At 39.4% G+C, this 18,297-nt stretch overlaps 2 protein-coding genes across 2 annotated transcripts; both read right to left on the minus strand.

The window, feature by feature from the left end:
- Window positions 1-1,985: 1,985 nt before the first annotated feature.
- Window positions 1,986-10,356, minus strand: LOC306973202 (transferrin receptor protein 1-like). Its single transcript, XM_079570061.1, has 18 exons — window positions 10,238-10,356; window positions 6,998-7,041; window positions 5,450-5,687; window positions 5,188-5,371; window positions 4,900-5,116; window positions 4,682-4,804; window positions 4,502-4,597; window positions 4,298-4,437; window positions 4,061-4,212; window positions 3,852-3,968; window positions 3,652-3,737; window positions 3,509-3,572; window positions 3,365-3,432; window positions 3,222-3,289; window positions 3,048-3,141; window positions 2,726-2,947; window positions 2,501-2,659; window positions 1,986-2,362 (listed from the first exon to the last, which is right to left on the minus strand). The coding sequence occupies exons 2-18, from the start codon at window positions 7,034-7,036 to the stop codon at window positions 2,120-2,122; spliced, it is 2,310 nt and encodes a 769-aa protein (XP_079426187.1). The 5' UTR covers window positions 7,037-7,041; window positions 10,238-10,356; the 3' UTR covers window positions 1,986-2,119.
- A 5,099-nt stretch (window positions 10,357-15,455) lies between these two features.
- ints15 (integrator complex subunit 15) lies at window positions 15,456-18,023 on the minus strand. Its single transcript, XM_079568602.1, has 8 exons — window positions 17,912-18,023; window positions 17,359-17,564; window positions 17,067-17,288; window positions 16,822-16,987; window positions 16,479-16,756; window positions 16,169-16,406; window positions 15,962-16,001; window positions 15,456-15,875 (listed from the first exon to the last, which is right to left on the minus strand). The coding sequence occupies exons 2-8, from the start codon at window positions 17,551-17,553 to the stop codon at window positions 15,650-15,652; spliced, it is 1,365 nt and encodes a 454-aa protein (XP_079424728.1). The 5' UTR covers window positions 17,554-17,564; window positions 17,912-18,023; the 3' UTR covers window positions 15,456-15,649.
- Between the last annotated feature and the right edge of the window lie 274 nt (window positions 18,024-18,297).

Genomic DNA, 18,297 nt, shown 5'->3' on the forward strand with positions numbered 1-18,297 from the left:
GAGCTAAAAAAAAAAAAATCTGGTGGGATTTGCAGGATTTAAAGTCCGCGGATCGTGCTTCAGCGACAGCGCAGTGTCCGTAGGTCCGTAGCCTGTCGCTGCTGCTGCCGCTGGCGGCCAGTCTTTACGAGCAAAGATCGTGTAAGGAAAGCAGAGGGATTCTTCTCTTTTACGGATGTTACGGACAGTACAGTGACAATTTATAGAAAACACATTATATATAATAATCTACATAAAGCAACAACTCATTCATTGGAAAAAAAAAAAAAAAAAAAGCAGTGTGCTATGTTATGTTTTTGGTGAGATTTGGCCAAAGAAGTGAGCACTCTGTCCATCTCATGCGCCTGTTCAACCATTAAAGACACAGTCATATAAACATAAGCAGTAGTTGTGGTGTTTACGGTCTATGGTATGACAGGACATAGAATTAACTCTGTCTAAAGAGCTCATTTAATTGACATTAAGTAATGTAGCAGTTGTGAGTAACATTATTAGTTAGATTCCGCGTCCCCAAGTGAACTGGTGTTCGGATTAATAGAAACATGGACTTTACACTGCCGCCATCTGGCGAAATTTTGATGTCATACACTATGCACACAAGAAGTAAGACCATTGGCCCAATAATACCTAGAGCAATCTGTAAAAGCTGTAAAGTGGTTTATTCAATGGGAGGTAAATGACAATATAAAACAATGAACTTTCCATACGGCAGTGCAATAACCACAATTGACCATTTCGTTAGAGCTTTGGGAGTTTGAACCTTGTAACTTTACAAGACAATTTATTATTTAAGTTCAATTTGATCTTTCTGGTTCCATGTATTCAAGTTAAAGCCAATGACATGCTAGGAAATAAGCAAAACAGGGAAAAGATAAAGTCAATATTAAGGATTCAACATAAGGTAAAAAGAACTGGCACTTCAAATTAATGATAAACTGCTGATTTTTTTCAAATAACAGAGTACCACATCGCTGTGACCCCAGCATCCAACACTGGTAACAGAAAAAGTTAATCTTCGAAAGCAAAAGAAATACAATATATGAGTGACAACCATAGAAACCTACAACTGAACAATATGCTGATTTTTGTATAAAAGCTGTTAAGAACTACCTCAGCCTATGGTCTCTACAGTAGACAAGCATCAAGTACAATCATTATATACACATTATGGGAAACACTGTTCCCGATAATAAAAAATAATCCACTCCTACAGTGAAATATGGAGGGCACTGCCTCCGATATAAAAACACACTGGTAGGCAAAAACTACCTTCTTTGATCATTATGGGAGACACTGCCCCTGATAATGCGGTCAGTGAAGTGCACATGAGCCAGGTGAAACACAGACAGACCACAGATAACATTACACAAGTTCTCACACGGCCTGTCAATGGTCAGCATGTACACTCCTTTTAGCAGATGCTGCTTTAGTTGTTTCGACAGTATAACTGTCATAATTATGGAAGGCACTGCTCCCGATAATTATATATATTTACTTTTTTTTAATAAAAGGCAATACAAATATTTATAGTGAACCCTGCCACTGATAAATAAATAAATAGACATATAATTACTTTCAGTGCCAGTTTGGATTATATATATATATATATATATATATATAGGGTGAGGAAGAGTTATATATATATATATATATATTGTCTAGTAATACACATATTAAGGTAACAGAAGATGAGTAACTTGTAGCACAGTATAAAGTAAAAGTTGTTGCCAACCAGCTCAGGGTTCAACATAAGGCTACAGCAGCAAAGGAGTTTGTTCTTATTTATCTCAGTTGTAAATTAATAAAGTAAAGTAAATTAATTTACTAAATAACTTCAAGTTAGTGATCTGAGCTGGCACGCACTTTGACTTCACACTGTCTTGGCAATGGCTGAGGATCTTATTCAACATGTCAAATTTTGAATGTGTTAAAAATGTCTTTAGAGTAAATAGAGCCTTTTGTATCTTGCTTGGATCTGTGTAAAAAGGAATATACTGGTTCTCTTTCATGTGTTTTGTAGTGAATTTGTGGTGTTTAGTGCCTGCAGTAATGCCATTTTAGGTTTATTTTCAAATTGCCATCTGTAATGAAAATACAGAGTGAGGACATTCATAGGCAGTTAGACTTCATTATCCAAAGCCCAAATGTCTCCTGTGATTGAGTTAGAACAGCCCTGAATGGTCCAAGTGGCCAGGGCAAACTGATTGCGAAACAGTTCAGCGTCCGCCTCTGGGCTGTCGCTCTTAATGGCCTCGAGATGGTCTGTGAGCGCACGAAGTGTCTGAGGACCCGAGCCCATGAGAATGTGACGGAAAGGATTTTCTCTGGGAGACACGTAGGGGGACAGCAGGTTTCTCTCCACCTAAACACGCAAAAGGACGTCACACAATAAGAAGTTACAGCAGCGTGTCCATAAACAACATTCATGAAATCATTTGCCAGCATTATGTGGTATTGATTTGTACGCTTTTGTAAGTCAATCAATAACAGAATAGCTTACGGCCATGATGCGGTCATTGATCATGCGGCACATTTCCACATCCCCGAGGTCACTGTTCTGGATGTCCGTCGCCAGGTTGGCTGAGGCTCGACTGTAAGAACCTGACGCAGACATTAGCCACTGCATCGTGAGCGCCTTGGGCAAAACCTGGGGCCGCATCTGCCAAACCACGACACAATTAGTGTTTTAAAGTTCATTCTTGTGGGAGCATATCTAAATTCTTACCCTTTGCACCTCAGCCACTTTGCTGTTGATTTTGAACACATTAGAGCGGATAATCTTTGTGTATTTCTGAAGGTCAAGCTGAAGGAGGTGATCGTGAACCAGCCTCAGTGTGATGTGACCCGCAAAACGAGCGGCCACTTTGGCAAACTGAGCAATCTGGTTAGCAGTTGTAGATTTGAGTTTTTCCTGTGTGTCTAACTTAGTTCCGAAATATGGATAGCTCTAAAGGAGAAATGCAAGGGAGGATTACAATCATTGCTATCCATTTATAACATACTGTATGTATTAAAAACCTATATACTAATATGTGGACTGCACTAACCACATGTTCGCTGGTGAATCTAAATGATACTGATGGAATCCCTGAGAAGGCAATAAAGGGATATGCAGCACTATCCATCTTCATGGGTTCCAACCTGAAAATAAAACAATACATTTCTTCAAAACTGCTGATACTAAGAGAAGATACTAAGGGAAGGTCATCAGTCACACTTACAAAGTTTCAAAGCCGTTTCTTGCATACTCATCGAGAAGGGATGTCTCCCCTCTCACTGGTGCATTCACCTGTAATATTAGTTTGCATTAGGTTACAGAGTTATAACACACACGGTATTAAAAGGGATAAAGCAGCAAAAGTACCTCTTTCACAACACTCTGGATTAAGGTGTGCATCAAAGGACTGGCAGAAACTTTGAATCCACTTTGACCTGAAAGCAAATGAGTTTGAATTCACAATAGGTATGACATTTACATTCAGTGATAAAAGAAAAATGTTATAAATACCAGTAACAACTCCACTGAGGTCCACATACGAGAAGGCTTTCATGTTGAGAGAGGACATGTAACCCTAGAGTACAAGATAGAACTTTTACTGAGTACAAAAATCAGAAACCACTTATCCTAATATTATAGACGAATGTTAAGACCTCCAGCCACTCTGTAGCACCAACGCTCCCGTATTCTCCGCCACTCCAGCTGGCAAACACAATACTTCTTCTAGGCTTAAATTCATCTAGGGATGAAACAACCATTAACCATTGAAATTATGTTAATACAATGTTCATCAACATGGCGCACTGCAAAAAAAAAAGTTCATCTTAGCTCATGCTGGTGACTGGACACTTACTATTTTTCATCTCAGAGATAGATCGAGCCATCTCGAGAAGAATGCTGGTGCCAACTGTTGATGTGGCAAAACCTGGACCCCAGGCATCTCTTTGAGCACCAATTACTACATATCGATCTGAAAAATAACAGTTAAGTCATTGGAAAAAGAAAAACATTTAAAAAACATTTTGAAATAAACATGGCAAAATAATTGTTAACAAATTTTACCAGCATCCACAAAGCCTTTGATTACTCCAAATACATTGGTGATTTTTCTCTCGGTTAAAACATTGTAGACTTCCACTGTGACGAGATCAGTTTCTCCTCCCAGCTTATTCATGCCTTCCCACACCCTTGGCATTTCCTGACCTCCTAGTTGCCTTTGATGGCAGATAAATCAAAACATTTTTATGAATGGTTACAGAAAATATGTCTAAATAGGACTGTTTGTAAGACTGATAATACCTTAAGATTTTTGTAGCTAGTTCAGAAGTAATCGTCTGTGCCAGTATTTTGGGCAGTCCAGAAGATTCAATGGGTGGAAACTGCGTGTGATTGAAGGAGGGGAAGCCTGGGGTGTATGGATCACCAGAGCCCAGATGGACCTGAAAGAGGATAACATTAGCATCTCACTGATTCAAAGATGTAATACACTTACATTATACTGACATGGCCGAACAGCTCTGTGGAGGAACCCAGAGGAAAATCAGTTGGGTCAGCATAAATCAACACTGCAGATGCATTCACTTTGGCGGCATTTGCGACCTGCGGGCATAAAATGTACAATAGAAAATATGAGAGTTAAGCAAAAACAAAAAACAATCCATTTAAATGTCAAAAAACACAAACCTTTTCAGCAAAACTAATCAAGCCAGCTCGGACCAGCATGACCCGGCCACTCATGGGAATGCTTTTGTCACGAAGGGCGTTAAAGTCACTTTCTCGCCCATAATTAGCATATAAGACAGCACCCTAATCAAAAGATATCAGTTTGTTAGTGCACCATACCACAAAAGATGACGTATACAACACTTCTAATCTCATTTTCTAGTTTGGTTAGAGCTTACCGTTACAGTCCCAGTGCCGCTGTAGGACAGGAATCCACTCAAATTCACCTTTTCACCATTAAAAGTCACTTTGTTGGTTCCAGAAAGGTCCTGGACTTTGACAAAATGTTCATCGGTCCATGTGCTCAGGCCGTACTCTTTGAATTTCTTTAGCACTTTGTTGCCAAGATTGTCATCACCAGGAGAACCTGCTCGATGGCTGGCACTTGCAAAATTACTGTTAATAAAATCAGAAAGATAAGTAATGTGGTTTTAGTTTTGTGTGTTTAATAAAATGACACAACTTGCCTGAAAGAAGCATCAAAATTTGCCGTCTTGAGCTTTTCAGCATAAAGCTTTTTGACACTATCCCAATTCATGACAGGAGCATCGCCTCTTTCCTGAACAACAGTGTCTGCTAGTGGGATAAACGAGTCGGTGCAGATAGGAGTCAAGTCTTTCTTTCGATGAACCAAATAACCAATCAGATAACCTGCATCAAAAACCAAGAGCACAAAAACGTCAACAATAATGAGAAAGCTAGTTGACAAAAAGAAAACACCGCTCTTACCAATGATAAAGATGAGGAGCGTAGCCACAGCCATGAAGCACAGGTTTCGAGGCGTGCGGCCGTTCCTCGGGGCTGCGTAGGGTTTGCTTCTGGAATTGTGGTTGAGGTGCTCTGCCGTGCCATTGCCGCCCACCTCCTCGTCCATGTCCGAGGAGAGCTTCATCTCTACCTGACTGTTGTCGCCCTCCATGTTCTGGGTCAGGTTGAAGCGTGTGTAGGAATGAGGCTCTCCATTGAACTGTTGCAAGCAGACATTTAGGAATCAGAAGCACTGTTGTTAATTTATTTTAGTACAAAGGAAAAGGGAGATGTATCCTTATAAAAATAAAAAACACTTTATTTTATAGTATATTACTGCAGTGCTCACCTATTCTATTGCTTTCCCACATACTGTAGCTGAGAGGTTCTTGAACCTTCCTAAAAGTTTGCTTGTGGTAAATTCTAGAGATGCACGATCCAGCTTTTATGTACAGATATGGTTTGAGTATCCGATATTTACCAATACCAAGATACTTTCTTAAAAGTGGCTTTCTCTGCGTGAAAAAATTAATTGACTCTTCTCCATTGTAATATGAATAAAGTCATATTTTATTGTCATGATGTTACAGATCAATTATCAATTATATCAATTGATAAACTCTTAATAACTCTTGAGAGTTGATAAACATTTAACAAGGATCACTGGTCTCCTCTACACGAAATATCGGGTATATGACAGGCTTTAGGTTACATTAATATAAACATCACTTCAACAATGAAGTGATGTAATCATTACATCACTTCAACAATGAAGTGATGTAATCATTACAAATATGTTACATCAGTTATAAGAGACTAGATGCAAGTTGGTCATTTTATGCTCACTACTGCCACGTCAGGTCTTACGCGTAACTGCAGTCTCTAACAACTTTTTGAGTGACAGTGCAGGATTTCCGAGGAAGTTGTGGTGAACAGGTCTGGGCTCATTCTACACATTAGGACATGGCTGGAACATGTAGGGGGATGGAAATACTTTAACATTTTTAAACTTTGTATTGTCCCTTTTAACTAAGATGCAAACACTTGGCTTCAGTGGCCAATTTATTTATCAGGCTACTTAAGGTATTTCTGTCATAGTTTCTGACCCATCCTTGATTAGTTTTCGTTAGCATTAGCATGTTCCCGCTAGCTTTAGCATGCTATTGCTATATAGTATAGTATAGCATTTTGCGCGGCAATCAAAAATACATTTATGGAGGTTGAAACTCAGCAACTGGATTCCCCAGGTTCTTAGCTTTGCAATGACATACAGCATGCCCATATGCACTTAGATTTAGGTGGTAAAAGTTGTGTTTTTAAGGCGGTGAGAGCAAAACTGGTATCGGTTCAGTATCAGATATTTGTAGCCGATACCCGATATCATATTTTTTTTTAGTATCAGCTCAGATATCCAGTTTCGGATCGGTGCATGCCTAGTAAATTCTGTGTATTGGTTTTGATTAGGAACAATGCATATAAATAAAACACTCATCTCAATTTGTCTCTATCCATTTTCTGAGGTGTACTTACAATTTTAGAGATTGTTGACCTTGCCTGGTCCATTTTCATGTAACCTGCAAAAGAAGCAGAAGCAGATTTTGAGACGATAATTTTTCCTTTAAGAAAGGTAACTTTTTCCCTCTTTTTTTCCCCTTTGCTCATGCAGTTCGACTTCTGGGAATGGGTTGTTTCGAGAACACATCCCACCTCTAATCCAAACAAATGGGTTTACTTTACTGTGGCTACAGACAGGTGTCCAGTGAAGTCAAGGCTGTAGAAACACAGTGGAAAAAGAATTCCCACTCACTTTGGGTTTAATCAAGCCAAACAAAGCATGGTTTCAGCTACACAGAGATATGGGAAAGAAATACAAGCTTCATGTATATATTTTTATAAGGTAATCCGCAACCAGGGCAAGATCAGCCGAGAAGGTCAAAATCTGCGGGAGAGAGAGTCCAGACAGCGAAGTGTCTTCCTAAAAGATGTCAGAAAAAGAGTTTGCAGCTGATACTCAGATTAAGGTTAGGACAAGGGATAGGGTTAAGGGTTAGGGGTAAGTTCATCGTAGTTGTTACCCGGCAATTTGTAATAAAAATGAATTTGCGGCCAAGCATAACATCACAACTAGGATCTATTGTTGAGGAAACTACTGTATTTCATTACTATTGTAGAGATCCACAGATGAGCTTACAAGTATACAATACAAATCTCGAAAAAAAAATACCATCTAAAATACACCGCATTTTAATTGAAAAAAATATCCCAGTATAGCATATTTAACACAACAAAAGCATGAACCTAGCAATATCCTATGCATGGTGGTCTGAGTTTAGAGTTTCACTTTTAAAAATAGGCTTTTAACGATCACAGCAAGACAATACTACAGAGACTAGGGTTGGACAAACAATTTGCCACTTCAGACTAACTGTCTGACACTTATCGAACTGAGAGAAGAATTCCACCATTTCAACATTGTTTTTGTCCTTGCTAGCATGAAAAACAAACTGCAAAGTCCAGAACCCAGGACATAATAATAATGATGCCAGGCAGGACATTGCGTGTGGAGAGCCAGAATGGGCAAATGCCAAAGGGCCAGAAAACCACAGGGAGGCAAGCCCTAATTTGTAGCTCAAAGTCTGGCATTGCTTAGCTCTCACAAAATACCTCAAATTCAACCCAAAATCAAAGCCAAATTATGTGCCAGTGTCTTTGAATGGAATAAATGTGGCGAGAGCAGGCAGAGCTCAGTCATGCTACAATGCCAGTCAGTCAGTGGATGCTGCTCAGGCTTTATAAAGCACAGCTAACTTTAGAGTTTAGCTTGGCCTTGGTTAGCCTGACACCCTTGACCATTATTGGCTACAGCAAGGAAAAGAGGTGCTGTAGATAAAGTTTAACCACCACAAAATCATCTCAAAATGGTGTCATAATGATTTTTGTTGAACTAATAGGTCTCCAAAATGGCCATACCTGTTTTTTAATCTGCCATGCCAGTCAAACCACCCATATAAACCTAATACTTTAAACAGATTACCGTCTATTAGAGGAGAGGTTTATTTCACCCATCAGCTATTTCAAGACAATAATCAATTTGAGAACATATTTCAGCAGATGGTTAAGAACATGAGGAAGAAATGCTGATGCCGGCTGTTCAATTTGGAGCGTTATGGTGTGGTTCGTAGAGATAGGCTAAACTTGGGCCACACCCTGGAGGTTCTGACACGTACTAGAATATGTCCATTTCTACAACATGGTAATCACAGGTGGAGAACATACAGTATAATTTCACTGGGTATATGGATTATAACAAAAATGAACAAAATGAATAAAAGGCAATTGCCAACATATTACCTGGCTATCTCTGGAGGACGCCCTTATGAGGGTTTAACCGCCAAAATGCAGCATCAAATGTACTACAATCAGTGACTGAGCTACTGCAAAACAGGCCTAATGACTTTCTACATCCCAAATCCAATTCTATGCTAGTCGTAAAATGTACATAGTTATCCCTTAAACACAGGCACAGCAGTTAAGAGATAAAACTATAAAAAAAACAACTATATCAATAGTCTCAAAAGGCCTGTAGTGGAGTTGATGTACAAACTTCGATGTTTTAAGTTCTTATTGACTACAATAGCCAATGAGCCATTCCTAGGCTGGCTGTCAACATACTGTTACAGCTCTACTTAACACAGTGGCCTCATTAGCCTACATAGTAAAGCACTTCTACTGAACAAAATCAGAGTTAGAGAGAAAATGGAGGAATAGTGAGGGAGCAGTGCAGCGGGGTGAGAAGGGTCAGGGTGCGGAGGAGTCATTGTGTACAGGCAGAATCATGTGAGAGTCACACTGGAGTAAAGCTTCAAGTGGCTCATGGGAAAAATGAACGGAGCTGCAGACAAATCCTTATTACTACAGTTGTGCAAGATCAGCCAGTCTGAACTAGAGGTAAAGAGGAGTATGCTTGACACTAGATGGCACTGCCAGGTGAAAGTGGATGAGGCATAGTGAAATGCAGTAGGTTGACATTTTAGATTAAAAACAAAACCTCAATCAACATTTTCAAACTGCTTTGCAATGAGTTGTTTCATAAATGCAAGCTATGTGTGATAACTTAGAAGCAACCAACTAAAAAGTGAAAGACTTGACAAGTTCACCTGCTGCAAAACGACAGTTCAAGAAGCTTGAACATCAACTTTTCTTTGACCAAAATTGTGCACAAGATTTTCACATGTTTATAGTAGAATTGAGAGAGCGGTCACAACAACAGTAAAGATATCTTATCAATGCGGATATCTTCAGTCAAGGTCAGAGAACAGGAGCAATGTAATGTCTACCTACTGACACCGTGACCCAGAGCCCAGGGTCATCCAGTCACCGCAGAACAACATATGTCACACGCAGTTGATGAAACGTGACCACGAGAGTAAACGCTCATGGCGCCCTGCAAACTATTACCTTCAACTATCCACACTGAAGTGATATGTGACCAGGGGAAACGAGCTGCATGACAGTAGTGCTGTCACAACCTGTGACATATGCGTGAATACCGCGTTACAGTGCGGCTATTATAGAGATGTACACATTCATAACAAACACATGACATAACCCTGCATCAATCATTGTCATTACTACAACTTTAAATACATTATTTGTGGCATAGTTAAGCACATGTGGCTATTTCATATAGAGCACTCGGAAAATGATGGGATTTAGAGACCACGAGAACAGCCAAATCTCCTCAGAGAATTTCACTTTTCAGATACGCACCTTAATCCCAAAGGCAAAGACACCGTGGCACACGAGGCTACCTCTGTCCGACCGGCAGATATCTCTCTTCCTCCCGGAGAAAGCGACCTTGAGTGTATGGCAGGACTGGAGCACGCTTCTTTCTCACTTGGTCCATAAACTTCACAGCCAATGAAAATCATGAGCGACTCCTGACGTCATTTCCTTGTTCCCGCGCGGACTCGCGAGATAGGATGATAGGATTATACACTATTATACATCCATGAAGATCTTTTCAGTAAGTCTGTCAGTCTATCATCTGTAAGACATATGTTGTCTTGTATTTGCTATAACTGCTTAATAAGTCACCTCTTAGCTGTCTCCTGGGCTCACCAAACATCAGACACATACACAAGTTTACATATGATATGTTATACTTAGGCTACATACAATATTTAGAGGCGGATATAGCAAAAATATTGATATAATAAATATTTACTCAAAAGTAGCTCTAACGTAGCAATCATTTTATTCAAGTAGACGTATAGTGAACCAATAATTATTGAAGTTCATTAAAAAAAGTTGCTTATAGAGTGTAAAAGTATGATTCATGTTTTATTTCAACAAGAACGACAAAACATAGAACCCCATTTTTCCACATTTCTTTTACTCTAAGATGACTGTGGTGAACACCATGAAACAGACTGCGTGTTCCCAATACAAATTGGTGACATGTTAAGTTTAGGAGTGAGATAATGATTGTGCGATGGTAGTGGTAAATTATCAGCTTGTTCCATAAATCTCTGTAAACACACAAACACTTCTGCAGTTTATTCGGTTAATTACTGATTTTGAAGCAGCCAAACATTAGGTTGTCGTCATAATTGCACTGTTGGGCCTACAGTTGATTATACGTTTGTGTATTCCTGACCTCTTGACATGTTGGCTATTTAGTGGGTGGTCTCAATATAAGGCATTGTGGTCATTGGGACATTCAGGCAGTAACCCCCAAACTGGAAAAGTGGCTACAGCAGGATCCCAGAAAGACATCGGCATTTCAGTCCAGAAAAAGTGTAGTTTTCAGAACAGCAAATATACTGCACAGACTCCGTGGTAGAGGACATGAGCATGGAGGAAAAAGATATATACTATATATTTTTATATTTCTTTGCTTAGTGGATATCAAACAGAGTAGACTGATACAGTATCTTCATTTAAATAAAGGCCTTAAGCAATTCAGTGACTTTAAAGTTCAGCTGTCTTTTTTATTGCGAGCCGTTGTCCTAGTTTCAAGTGAAGTTGGGATAAAAATGCAAGATCCCCCAGAGGAGACTAAATGAGCGCAGTATTTTCCCTTTCTCACACCTTAATCTAATTCATGTCTTAAATATTGTCTTGTATACACTGGTCTGTTAACTGTATGTTTGCGATGAAACTGCTTTGTTTAAAACACCTTCCACAGTGTGCGTCTATTGCAGAGAGAGAGAGACAGGTGTGTAACCGCTCACCCGTCTTATTTGGACTCTGAAATGCTTAGGTTTGCATTCTACAGTTGGAGACGACTAAACCATTTAAGAAAATTTGCCTCTCACATTTGTCTCAACCACCAGGCACAGAAAATATTTAACTTTCCATTTCCTAGAACCATGTTTCAAGACTAATATGGGCCAACAGAAACTAACCTGTGTTTGAATCAGGGTCAGGAGTGAGTAACATTTGCAGCTGCTAAAGATGGGTGGACAAAAGAACTTTGCAAAACCACCATAGTTTTAGCCTCTGACCTGAAATCTTTAGTTTTAGTTTAGTTAAGTATGTGCTATGTGTGAAAGGGTCAAAATTAGGTGAAGTTTCCCAGTGTTTCCCAGTCTCAGTGTAACTGCTCTGTCTGGTCTGTTTATTTTGTGGGGGAAAGTCCATTATGAGATTAAACTTTGCAGGATGTGAGCTTGGTTTATGATCAACGTCAGGGTCTCTCTGTAATCAGTGAATTGTTCTAATCCGACGTAAATAAAGTTTAACATTGTCAGGAAACAAACTTAGTAAAGCCGCACCATAATCAGACTCAGTGATGGGTAATATGGGAATAAGATGTGTGTGTATTGTTGAACTTCCTCTGTTCCCCTGAGTGAGATTTGGTTTTCATCCTTTCACAACACAGCTGCTACTGCACAGACTGTTATTGAAAAGGATGACATGGGCCATTTACATTGTGGTATAATGAAATATTATGACGCTACGATACATGAATCTCTTATGCAATTGACTTTACAATGGAATCTAGTGCATTTATATATGTATTTATTTCTATTTAACATTGTTATCAGAATAAAGGTCAATTGATTCAGGTATTTCTTTTGACTAGCTTTGATGCATCAGTCACTCATTTCCACACTTGATGCATCTTTTACAGTCTTTGACCTTATGCCGCCATTTCTAAAGAATCACCACCCAGCAGCAACAGTAAGTTTCGCAGAAAAGATATTCTTATCTGTGTCCCACCCATAGCTTTGTTAAGCCTCCACAGCTTACAACTGTACAGAACGAGTTACAGCAAGTCTAGTTACCAATGATTTTTTAAATATTCTTCAATAATACTGATAAAATAGGCAAACAAAATTGACAAAAAGTTGTTCAAATTAGCACCGTTGGTACCATATCTACTTTTCATCCCTTGTTGCTATAGCAACTATTGCTTTGTGAGTTATTAAAGTACTTGTCATTGAATAAATTACTATTACTACTTCACTGTACTCTATCACTTAATCAATAGTATGGGACAGGTGTAAGTAAGCAACTAAATGTGTAACAGATGATGCAATTCTCAGTCGCCATGAAGTCAGACAAGGCTTCGTGAAGCATCTTTACATGAGCCTCCTGCACACATATGATATGATATCTGCCTGCAAACAGAGCATTGGGCTTGGCTCCAGTGTGCTCTGACATCTTTGATTACGTATTCACTTAAGTTGGCTTGAGACAGAGCACTGAGAGATGGAGAACATTAGCTACACAAGCAGTCATGGGTTTATAGGACAAGGGTCAAGCAAGAACTCGAAACTGCAAAATAATGCAGAAAAAAACTGCCTGCAGCTGTACAATACCCATTGTATTACATTCAGAAGAAGCACTACCATCCTCAACAATTGAATGTACTGTGGATTGACATTTCCTTTGTCCTTCTTGTGACCACATTTATGAACCAGAAACACATCAGTAACTTTAACCAGCCCTTCAACATAGCAGCAATGTATCCAAATATTGTCAACTGGATTAGTTTGATTGCGTATAGGATGCTTTGCCTCTATTTTCAGAAACATATTCTTGTACTCTAAATGTGAGCGTCACAAATTCCCACTCTTGAGCTGTCCCTGAAGCAGCACTCCTTTCACAACTCACACACACTGTTTAAGCCCCTCACACTATTGTTCTGCCTTTTCCCTAGCCAGAGCATATAAACTCTGCATGTGTCCTGTAAGTCACTTCAGCTAGTCTGTTATGTCATGCCAGAATGTCAATGTTTTGATATGACCTACAATCAATTGTCTATGTATTTAAACAAAAAGAAAGCAAGAAAATGGTGTAAAATAAACCTCTAAACACTGATCTTCAGACGACTGTCCTTTATTCATTTCATGGTTTTCACAACATTCACCAGCAACAATTACTTTTACAGACTGGTTGAACACACAAGCAAGAGGTCCATTAAAACTCTGGCCACTCCTGAGGTCAGATACCTAACACATCTATTGCACTTCTTGTGCAGTTGCACTCAGCCATGAGTGGTCAGAGTTTAAATCCACCAGCGACAACCATGAGACAATCATGAGACAAAGCTTCTGATTGAAGCAAAATGTCCTCAACTCAAACAACCCAGTCCAGTTGACGCTGATTGGAACTATCTCAACATTGACAAATAATTTGTCATTGGATGGGCTGCTGAGATGCTGACAGGTAGCAAATCAAGTTTGACATTAATTCCACAAAATCATTACAATTACCCAGAGTGAATGTTCCTAACATTCACAGTATTCCTTTTGGTCACTGGCCTCAATCTTAGCGTGCACTGCCACTATATTCAGTATTCTATATGCATTCATCCTCAATGGTGGAAAGTAACACCTAACTACTTTAATGACGAATAGTTATTTACTTTTACTATAATATATTTGAGAGTGGGTATCTTACTTTCCACTCTACATTACATTTATTAACTGGATTAAAAGTATTTTGAATTGTGGTTTAGAAACATGAAAATAACAATCTAAAGATCAATTATTTCACATTTAACTCTTTCAATAGTTTTTCCAAATCTGTGTCTAATACTTTATTTATTTTTGCTTCAAGTACATTTGGGTGTGACGTGGTCACCACAACCCAGGGCTTGCTATGAGAATGCTAAAGACAAATGTCTGCCATTGTGTGAGCATAAGAATACATGAGACAAGCATGGCCTCATTGTATTTTCTATTATTCAATGAAATGCCATACAATTTGAATTAAATGCAAATTGCTTTTGAGCCCAATTTGACTTTTTGAGAGGACAAAGCAAATTTAGGAGCACAACAGTGGAAATACAGTGTGTATACTATAAACACTGTATTTCAGGTTTCTGTAGCTGTGCAGATACAGCTGCTTTTGATATGGTTATTAAAAGCATGTTGCCATCTTTTCCAAACCTCTATAGTACACCACACTGCACTGTATTTGCACCAGGGGCAAAATCAGAATGAAATCAAAGGACCGCCTCCTTCAATGCAATATTCTTCCCGATATCACAACTGCTCTTGCCTCACAGGGCTGTATAAATATTGGTTATTTAATCAAACTGAAGAACAGTTTTGCAAACAATATCAAGTCAGATATGGAGGCTTTTAAAACTAGACTTTGTGTATGATACTTTTACTTAAGTATAATTTTCATCTCATACTTTTTATATCTGTATCTTTTACTATAAATGAACAATTTGAGTACTTGACTACTTACACCATTGTTCATTCTAAGCGGCCCTTTGAACCACTGCATACTCCCTTGTAAATCACTGGTGTTATTCAGAGACAGTGATCACAATTGTGTGTAACAACATTGCATCAGGAATATACACAATACAATATATATATATATATATATATATACAATATATATATATATATATATATATATATATATATATATATATATATATATATATATATATAGCATATAAATATCCAAAAAAGGCAACACAGTATTTTCCACTTCTCAATGAACCAGTTTTTAGGCTTGATAAAATGCATAAGTGACAACATGTGGCTGTTTCAAGAAAAACAACAGTGAGGTAAAAAATATTTAATCAGCAAACATCTCAGACTCACATCATTTAAACTAGCTCAGAAGGCAAACCACACAGTCAACTGGCTCTCAGTTTCACAAACACATTTCTATCTACATATCGTATAAAACACATTTGTAAAGTCCTTAGTGGCCCGGTCTGTAAGGGAATGGCAGTCCGGTCATGAAAGGCTGTGTTGGGTATTGCGGATGGGCAGAGGGGTGGGGGGCAAGAGGTGTGTGCGGAGCATGTCCTGGGAGTGTCGGGAGTGAGGCAATGGGAGAGAGAGGCGCGTGTGGGCTGAAGGCTAAGGGGGGAGTGTGGATGTTGTTGTAATACATCACTGGGCCCGACAAGACGAGCTGCAGCAAGCTGTGGAAGGTAATAAAATGTGAGAAATTGTAGCAGGTGGAATTGCTAATTGAGCAGCATTAGAAGCAACACGCGGCGATGCTTACTTGTTGTGAGGAAGGCGTGAACAAATTGCGCGCAGGTCTTCTGTAAAGAAACAAAATGATATGAGATTTAGTCTGAATCAAAGATAGAGGTTTGGTAACTGGTCACTGCTCAATCTATACTGTATCATTCTCTTTGACAACTACCAGACTGAAACTCAAACCAATAAACAAATATATTTTAATTCATCCGATCAAACTGTCTCCTACCTCTGGAGCAGAGAAGGGCTCGGTTGGCCATAGCCACCTGCAGAGACTGTGCCAGACGGTCCAGGGCTAGTTGAGATGCAGCATGTGTTTCATCAGAAGTCACATGTGTGTGTTTATCTGCTTGATCCAATAGTCTCGAGAGGTCAGATGTCAATGCAGCCACAGACTCAATTTGTAGCAATGCCAGGCGACCAAATAGTCCTTTTTCGTTTAAGATGTTTGGCAAGAGCATAAGGACCTTAATCACATAAAGAAGACACATTAGTACAGTTGTTAAGCTTGACTGTTAGATAGAAAAAAGGGCACATACCTGTAGCACACTTAAGTGCAGTGCAGAAAAAAGCGATCCTGCCTCTTGCTCATTTTCACTGCTCCCATTGACAATCACTGGTTTCTTGTCTTTTTTATACACAAGAGGAGCTTTGACACACCAACGAACCAATCCTCCCAACGGAGTGACATCAAGAGAACTAGCGGGTGGGCTGTTGGAGAGGGGCGTGTTTAGAAACGTGATCAGGACAAGACGAGGGTCCTCTTGGATCCAAGACACAATCATCTTAAGGAGTTCTAAAGGAGGTGTTAATTCATCTGAAAAGATAATAGTTTAATGAAAGAGCAGAAGATGATTTTAAAAAGTGAACAGCCGAACAAACCTGTGGAGAGGTCATACAAAGTGGTCACAGCAGTGATGAACTGGCAGCAGAAGCGTGGACTGGCACTATGAATGTTTTGAAGGGTAGGGACTGAACCTGGCACAAGGCTACAGTAGTCATCTACCAACACCTGAGCCAAGCGTACACAGTACACTCTGTGGGTTCTCTGTAAATGAGATGCAGTCAAACTCTGCAGAACAGTGCGAGTGTTGAGATTAATGGACCTATATCCTGTTGTAATATACCTGCAACCATGTCGCAGCACACTCTAAAATAGGAATCCTTCCCACTGCCACTGACATAGACACCAGCTTCCCCAACAGGGCCATACGGCTCTCATCTGCCTGGTTGCCCTGGAGACTGAAGAGGGCTGAGAAAACAAGTTGTCGGACTGTGTCCCGGCTCTGCTCCTGGAAACAGCTGCACATGATCTCCAGCAGGTGGAGCTCCTGAAGAGCACTCATTCTCTAAAATGAACAGCAACATTTACAACCAAGACATGATTAAACATAAGGTTTTCATGGCAGCTTCCCATACCCTGACTGGAGTGCTCCTGTCTTTGGGTACATGTAAAATAAACTCTTCCACCAAGTCCACAGTTTTGGCGTCCACCTGAGGGGGCTGTCGTCCTGACTGCACCATGTTACAGATATAGATGTCCAGGTGATACAGCAACTCTTTGGCTGCACTCAGAACATCCCGGGGAAGCAACGACTGTCGAATATCCCCCATCGCCACTGAAACTAAAAACAACTTCAAACATTAGTTCGCCGTTAACATAGTAGTGAGGGCTACCACATGAGTGACATTATTCAAAAGAGCAAGTCAATATGAAAACTAATTATTTCAAAAGTATTTCTCTGTAGTTTGTAGGACAGAGAGGCTGCGGTAGACTTGTTGACAAGCCGTCAGATTCGACCAAGATTAGAAAGAGCTCCGTTAACAGCAGTCTGTGGTGTGTACTGGACTTTCATCATCGACCTGAGCTAGCGAAGTTTCCTAGCTAAAAAGCGGCTTTTACTTGCTAACTGGTTTAAAGAGCTATAACTATGTTCCTGTGCATCGAAAGAGATGATAAAGAAGCTCTTACCTTCACATACAGATGTTTTATAAAGAGAATGTATTTCTGTGATGACTAAATCCCTGCCCAAACAATGAGGATGCTCTCAGTTCACTGCGGAGCCACTTCCTGCTTGTACGAGTACCCGTGAGGGACAGAATAGCCAGAATATTATTTTATATGTAAATTGTTTTCAAGAAGACTAGCAACGGAAACATTGGACAATATAAAGTTGCAATATTATTTTACGAATCCTTTACAAATTTACAAATCCTTTTGTTTTCTTTTTAGGAATGAACACAATGCAAATGGAAACATATAAGAGACGATATGCTTTTATGAAGTAAACTAATGCTTTCAATTGTAATATCCCTACATAACACAGAAAATGCATTGTACTGTAGGAATAATCCGTG

The sequence above is a fragment of the Gobius niger genome, assembly GCF_951799975.1.
Source record: "Gobius niger genome assembly, chromosome: 13".
NCBI lineage: Eukaryota > Metazoa > Chordata > Actinopteri > Gobiiformes > Gobiidae > Gobius > Gobius niger.

What these genes read in the sequence shown, in the direction of transcription:
- ints15 (XM_079568602.1), bottom strand. Translation starts at nt 17,553, where the DNA reads ATGGGGGATATTCGACAGTCGTTGCTTCCCCGGGATGTTCTGAGTGCA. An exon ending in GTGCTGCGACATGGTTGCAG is followed by an intron (nt 16,988 to 17,066) that starts GTATATTACAAC and finishes TCTCATTTACAG; the next exon opens with AGAACCCACAGAGTGTACTG. An exon ending in TCACGCCTTCCTCACAACAA is followed by an intron (nt 15,876 to 15,961) that starts GTAAGCATCGCC and finishes TACCTTCCACAG; the next exon opens with CTTGCTGCAGCTCGTCTTGT.
- LOC306973202 (XM_079570061.1), bottom strand. Translation starts at nt 7,036, where the DNA reads ATGAAAATGGACCAGGCAAGGTCAACAATCTCTAAAATT. An exon ending in GCGGCACTGGGACTGTAACG is followed by an intron (nt 4,805 to 4,899) that starts GTAAGCTCTAAC and finishes TCTTTTGATTAG; the next exon opens with GGTGCTGTCTTATATGCTAA. An exon ending in GATTCACCAGCGAACATGTG is followed by an intron (nt 2,948 to 3,047) that starts GTTAGTGCAGTC and finishes TTTCTCCTTTAG; the next exon opens with AGCTATCCATATTTCGGAAC.